The sequence below is a fragment of the Carlito syrichta genome, unplaced genomic scaffold (assembly GCF_000164805.1).
Source record: "Carlito syrichta isolate Samal-C Ts95f unplaced genomic scaffold, Tarsius_syrichta-2.0.1 Scaffold143111, whole genome shotgun sequence".
Lineage (NCBI taxonomy): Eukaryota > Metazoa > Chordata > Mammalia > Primates > Tarsiidae > Carlito > Carlito syrichta.
This window is the reverse complement of record NW_007087207.1, coordinates 60,132-66,677: the sequence shown is the minus strand read 5'-3', so window position 1 is coordinate 66,677 and position 6,546 is coordinate 60,132. Positions and strand designations below refer to the sequence as shown.

Below are 6,546 nucleotides of genomic sequence, written 5' to 3'. Positions count from 1 at the left end.
CAGATCAGAAGGGGACGCACAGCCTCCCCTCGGACAGAACCAACCAGACTCGGGTCTGACGCCAATCTTTATTCATATATCTCATCCCTAGCCATCTGTTTCTCCTGAAGCCAATGTCACTTCTCATGGCCAAGCAGTATTTCCCCTTTCTCCCTCAAAGAGCCCCTACAGCCACCCCCATCTCAGCCCCGCTGCGGGGTACAGCAGCTGCTACCCCCATTCAGCGGCTGGGGAGGCTGAAGCCCAAGAGCGCAGAGCCCAGCGGAGGTCACACACACAGCCTCTGGGTTTCAATGTCGCCTTCAGCAGGGAGGGAGGGCCCGGCCTGGGCTCCGTGCATCCTTGGTGAGGGGGCGCTGGCTGCGGCCACGTCGCAGGGAGCTGCCAATCTGGTCTCTGAGGGCCTCCAGTCTCTGAGCCAGGTTTGGAGCACCTGCCCCACCTAAGGAGCAGTGAGACTCCAGCCCTGCCCTCCCTTGGGCCCTCTGCACCCAGCCCCATCTGACATCTGGGCACACAGGTGGTCCCCAAAAGGTTATTCCAGGTTTGGGAACTAGAAAGATCTTAGAAATCACCTCATTAATACCCACCCCATTTCAGAGGTGGGAAGACTGAGGCCTGGAGAGGGTGAGTTCTGGGCCAAGATCACAGAGAACACTAGGGGCCCCTCCCTCTTTCCCTTCTTCACCTCTCAGCACCGGTGATGTGTTCAGGGGCCCCATGGGCATAGGGGGTGCAGAGGGTACCACCTCCTCCTCAGTCAGCATCTCTGCCAAGACTCGGGTCTGAGTCCAGGCGCTGTGACTCCTGTGCCGGGAGGAGGTGGGAGGTGAGCCTTTGAGTCCCCCAGGCCTTCTCCTCCCCAACCCCAGCGCCCCAGGGCCAGGCCCACCTCTCTCTCGGGCACTTGGCAGAGCCAGGGCTGCAAGGGGGTGCCCAGGGTGGGGGTCGGGCAGATGGGGGCCTGCTGCCCGGTGCCTCAGGGACCACCACCTGCAGAAAAGACCAGCACCCACACTGGAGGTCTCAGCCCTGCCCCCTGGGTCCCACTTCCCTGATACTGGCCATGCCCCCGACCAGGCCTGCCCCACAGGGTGCCAAGAAGGTCAAGAGGGCATGGGGAGGTGGGGGCCTGGCCGCTTTCTTCCGTGGGCAGCAGGTGGGTCTTATAATGTTCTCTCCTAAGACTAGAAGCTCCCCAAGGGCAGGAACCACGTCTGATCTATTTCTGAATCCCCAGAGCCAAGAGTAGAGGCTGGCACAGCGCAGGGAGCTCAGAAGATCATTACTGAAGGAGTGAGTGCATGAATAAGCAAATACATATACAAACAAATATGAAGTGAATTAATAAGTGAATGACTGAGTGAGTTCCTAAAGGAAGGCTGGTAGGAGGGAGGCCAGGCAAACAGCAATTCCAAACCCTGGCAGAGCACACCCCAAGCCAGCATTCACTCCCCACCATCCAGCCTGGACCCCTGAACTCCCTGGGCTCTGGCACCTCCAGGAGCGCTGACTCCTAGATCAAGGCCTCGGATCCTCTCAGCCTTCCCCCTTCCCACCCCGCCTTTCCTACCTGCGGCAGGCGGTGCTCCCTCTGCGGGCAGGCCCAGTGGGCTGGGGGTGTGCGGCACATGGGGCAGAGGTGGCAGCAGGGGCAGGAGCAGAGGGGCGGAAGGGCCTGCAGGAAGGCACGTCAGAGGCTCCGGGACGTCCCGGCCGGCCACCCCCGAAGGCTGGGTGGTGAGACTCACGTGGCAGGGGGGAGCTGGGACCATCAAGCAAGGACACTGTGGGACCAGGCCAGGGCCTGGCAGGTGACGACAGCAGGCAGAGAGGAGTCGCCTAGAGAGAGCAGTGGTGTCTGTGCCTGCAGCCCCACCCCTGCCCCTGGGTGGCCTCCCTGTCTCCACAGGTACTCCTGCAGCGTGCTCTGTATTCACCCTTCCTCTCCAACCTCCACAACAGGCCTACAATGCAGGCACAACTGGAACCCCATTTTACAGAGGGGGAAACCTGCATAGCAAGTTCAGTGACTTTCGCCAGGTGACAAAGCCAACGGGTGGCAGAGCTGGAAGCTGAGCCCAGGTGGTCTGGATCAGCAGTCAGACTCTTTCCCAGCCCCTCCCCCAGTCACCCCGTCCGGGGGCCAGGCTTCAGCCCGGCAGCCCTGCTCACCTCTCCAGCTCCTGGACCTGCCGGGCCAGGACACACTGCTCATTCTGGGCCAGGTCTCGACTGCTCTGAAGCTGGCTCTTTTCTTTCCTGGGGGAGGGCAGGACCCAGGAAGGGGAGAGGAGCCGGGCTGCTCAGGCTAGCATCAGTTCCAGGGGGCAGGTGCAAACGGAGGGGAACCAGGGACAGGAGATGGCGGGCAGGCTAGCTGAAGCAGCCAGGCGGTGTGATGGGTCCTGGCCATGGGCTGGCCCTACCTGAGTCTTTCATTCTCCAGCATGAACTCCTGCAGCATCCCATAGAGGTTCCGCTGGGCCCAGGCCACCCGGGCCCCACCGAGACCCAGGGCTGTAGGGAAGCAGGAAAGGGTGGGATCCACAGCAGCACTAGAGCCCATCCCCATCCTGCTCTGCCCCTAGGAAGCTCATACCCTTGTGGTCCACTTGGTCCAGCTGGAACTGCAGGCGGCGGTTCTCCTCCTGGAGCTGCAGCATCTCCTTCTCCAGACGCTGGTGCTGCTTTGCCCCAGGAGACTGCAGAGAAAGGGGCCTAGAGCTGCCCGTGATGGTCGTGCAAGTTGTGCACTGCACAAGGGCTGCAGGTGTGGGAAATGACTGGGGCCAAAAATTCAGCCTGTGCCCCACCTGCCAGCCTTGCGTCTTGCCACAAGGCTGCATCTACCTGGAGGGATGCTTTTTCCTAACTGCACTATCCTGGAGGGTCCCACTCTAAGCTGAACCTGGCTCTAATCCAGTCCCAAACTCAGTTCTGTCCAACCTCAGATTTGGACCCTAAACAAGACCCTCCCTCAGACTCCAAATCAACTCAGACTTAGCCATGACACCATCTGGGATTTTGCATGGTACCTGAATCACATCCTCACTCATATTTCAACACAACTTCTGCCCTAATCCTGCCCATGACCCCTGGCCCTACCCTACCCTACCCAGCCATGACCCCATTTCCAGAAGTCCAGCCCTAACCTCAGCTTCAGCCAGGACGCCAGTGCAGGCCTGATCCCCCACCATCTCCTGGGTCTGCCCCTCTGCCTGCGTCTCCCTCCGCTCACCTTGGGGGCCTGCGGCCGGGTGGTGACCCGCTGAGCACGGCTTGCATATCGCAGGGTGCTGAGAGTCTCCGGAAGGCACTGGGCTGAGGGGGACACGCAGGCCACCTGGGGAGGACTCCCCATGAGTGCTCCCCTCTCGAAGCCCCTGCCTCAGGACCCAGCCCTCCCCGCCAGGCCCCGTCTGGGTACCATGAGGGTGACCCCACGCCCCCCCAGCGAGTCAGCCAGCAACTTGGTGAGCTTGCTGTCCCGGAAAGGGATGTGGCTCTGCTTCCGCTGAGGGTCCAGCAGCAGGGAGATGCAGTGACCTGGGTAGGGAGAGCAAGGCCCAGAAAGGTCATACCACTGGCCCCAGGCCACTCAGTGGGGAGGCTGCAGAGCCGGGATCTCCCGCCAGGCCTAGGTGACTCTAAAAACCTTTCCACACGATTTCACTGCTCATTCAGGCTGGTTTCCACCGCCAGGCTAGGGCAGGACAGAGATGGCCCTGTACACTCCAATCCCCAATGCCCAGCCAAGGGTCTAGCCTTTGTGGGACTCAGGAAGCAAACAGGAGTCCTGTGCGCATCTCCTGTGCTCACCACAGAGGAATGCTGCCCCAGCCCTCCAGGATCCCGAGGTTCAACAACCTGGGGCAGGGGTGGGAGACAGGCCATTTCCCTTCCCCTCACTGGATCTCCCTCTTCCCAAGGGCACAAGGGACACATCGACTGTCTCTGAGGGCTCAGCCCCTGCGGCTGAGTACTTCTACCCCCAAAATTAGATCCACGAGCACATGGAATCATAATCTGTGTTCTCAGATGGGGAGTCAACAGCAGAGCTGGGCCAGAAGGAGGCCTCTGTCTCCTGGATCACAGCTTTTTTTATTTTTATTTCTTGAGTTGGGGTCTCAGGCTGTCACCCAGGCTGGCGTGCAGGGGTGTGATTGCAGCGATCTGCTCACCTCAGCCTCCTGAATAGCTGGGACTACAGGCATGCACCACCACACCTGGCTAAATTTTTCAACTTTTTTATAGAGATGAGGTCTCACTATGTTACCCAGGCTGGTCTCAAATTCCTGGGCGCAAGCGATCCCCTTGCCTCAGCCTCCCAAAGTACTGGGATTACAAGTGTAAGTCCCCACCCTGGCCCCATCACAGCTCTTTAGTCCTCGTCTGTGCACTACGACTCTTCCGGTATCCCCTGCCGTGGACAGCTCTGGCCAGGGCAGAGGAGGGACTGGGGAAATGAGAATGGCCGCCCACAGGTCTCACCCAGGGCCAGCAGGCTACGGTTGATGCTGTTGGCTTCCAGCATCAGCTCCCCACGGGATCCCGTGGCTGCTACCTTCTCACTGCCGGCCAGGTCGACAAAGCACAGCTTCCCACCAACTGGGGGCTCCCCGGGGTCCACAGGAGGCATCTGCTGGGCCTGAGGGGGCAGAGCTTCACGGAGACTGGGAAAGGACTGTCCCTATCAAAGTCACAGTGTCACAAGGCCGAGGGTTTCCACTCTGACCCTCCCCATGCACACCCAACTCGAATGCAGACCCCTGCTGGGTGGCCCTGGGCCAGCGCCCGCCCAGGTCAGGGCACTCACAGCATGGCGGCTGATATAGACGGTGAGCAGGGCATGGCTTCGGCTGGAGGCCTGGTTCAGGGTGTGTGCTGAGCTCCTTCGACGGCTGAGACCTGGAGGGGAGAAATATGACCAGTGAAGACAACGGAGCCAAGGAGTCCTGGCAGATGGACCGGCCCACACAGTGGTAGAGTGGCAGGAGAGTGCGTGCTGGTTCAGGGAATGACAGGATATCGGGTCTGGCTCTAGCAAGGATCGGTGAAAGGGGATAGAGAGGACTGAGCACAATGACAGCCAGACACAAATTTTAATAAACGTCTCTCCCATTGCTGTGTGGAGGCAGGGAGAAAAACTGAAGCAGAGAAAACAGCTGAGAGGTGTGGCACAATGCTGGGGCCAGAATCCAGAGTCTCAGTGTCCCCAGTGCCTGCCAGAGGAAGGATGCCCAGCAAATATTTGATGAAATAATCAATGAGGCTGGACAGGGTGTGGTGTGCATCATGGATAATGGCCTGGCAGGGAGAGCCTTAAGGTGCAGAGGCTTCTCTAGGGAGCAAGACTGAGTCCAGGCTGAGGCAGAGGCCCTGGGCTGGACAAGAGGCATGGGCCCGAGGCGTTCGGAGGGTAGAGTCAGCAAGCCCTGGGCAGCAGTGGGGCAGGGGATATCCTTGGGCCATGCCTTTGAATTGCTGCTTTGCTGGTCCTTTGCCCCCACAAGAGTCATTTCTGAAGCCACGGTTGCAGCTTGGACCTAAGGCCACGCTCAGCGAATGGCTGAGAAATGGGCATCCCCACCCCCAAAGCTCCTGCGAAGTAGCCCGCACCCGTCTGCAGAAGTTCCATCAGGGCCTCCAGACTCCCAAACTCCACCAGCCGCAGCTGTTCCACGTAGAAGCCCCGCGCTTTGTTCCAGCGAACCAAGAGGGGCCTGGGAGACCCCAGGCTCAGCAAGTCTCGAACCTGGGAGGTGAGGGAGGAGGGTGAGGGGCAGGGCTCTTTGAGTCCAAGTTCCACCCGCCCCCAGGCCTTCCTGACAGCAGTCCCCACCTCTCCTTCTGCCCCTGACCCACACTCCGTCTCCTGGTCTCCTTATGGTCTTTTCCGTTCATGTCACTACCTGCTCATTGTAGATCTCCAGATAGGAAGCTCGAAGGATGACAGGGGCACCCAGGTACCGCACGCGGTCGAACAGCCACGCGAATGTCCTCTGCATGATGCCAGCCAGGCTTGGGGGCACGGGCACCCCCTCTCCCTGGGGGCAGAAGCAGCTGAGCCAGGAGCTGGTCATCATCATTGTCTCCCCAGAAAGAACTACTCTCTGTAGAGCACGGTCCTGCGCGCTAGGAGTCGTGTGTAATACCTCATTTAATTCTCACAACAGTATTGTCACTTCCATTTTACAGATGAAGAAACTGAGAGCTAGTAAGCAAAGAGCCCACCATGCGCACCCAAATGCTCCAAATGGGGAAAGTCCCTTCTCTCCGGTCCTCAGTGTCCCTGTCTGCAAATACATGGCGCAGACTGCATCGTCCCCGCCCTTCCCTCTGGGAGTCGCCACGGCCTGCGGCTCCGGAAGGCTTCCAGCCCACCCAGCCCCGACCCGCGGTGGGCGCCGCTGCGCTCGGCCCACCTGGGGAGGGGGTCCAGTCAGGGTATAGGTCTTCCCGGAGCCAGTCTGGCCAAAGGTGAAGACAGTGCAGGAGAAGCTGCAGAAGAAGGTGCGGGCGTGGCTGGACCCAGGCGGCGGC

At 60.1% G+C, this 6,546-nt stretch overlaps 1 protein-coding gene across 1 annotated transcript in view; it reads right to left on the bottom strand.

Annotated features, from left to right (window-relative positions):
• Nucleotides 1–302: 302 nt before the first annotated feature.
• The window catches only part of KIF12 (kinesin family member 12), a 7,510-nt gene continuing 1,266 nt past the window's right edge, over nt 303–6,546 (bottom strand). Inside the window, exons 4-18 of the mRNA XM_008050163.1 lie at nt 6,429–6,528; nt 5,916–6,050; nt 5,623–5,758; nt 4,820–4,911; nt 4,495–4,651; nt 3,431–3,549; nt 3,242–3,346; nt 2,603–2,705; nt 2,430–2,520; nt 2,176–2,262; nt 1,752–1,842; nt 1,574–1,678; nt 893–993; nt 689–807; nt 303–442 (exon numbers count right to left, since the gene is read on the bottom strand). Coding sequence (XP_008048354.1) covers nt 303–442; nt 689–807; nt 893–993; nt 1,574–1,678; nt 1,752–1,842; nt 2,176–2,262; nt 2,430–2,520; nt 2,603–2,705; nt 3,242–3,346; nt 3,431–3,549; nt 4,495–4,651; nt 4,820–4,911; nt 5,623–5,758; nt 5,916–6,050; nt 6,429–6,528 — 1,681 coding nt within the window. The remainder of the gene's footprint in view (nt 443–688; nt 808–892; nt 994–1,573; nt 1,679–1,751; nt 1,843–2,175; nt 2,263–2,429; nt 2,521–2,602; nt 2,706–3,241; nt 3,347–3,430; nt 3,550–4,494; nt 4,652–4,819; nt 4,912–5,622; nt 5,759–5,915; nt 6,051–6,428; nt 6,529–6,546) is intronic.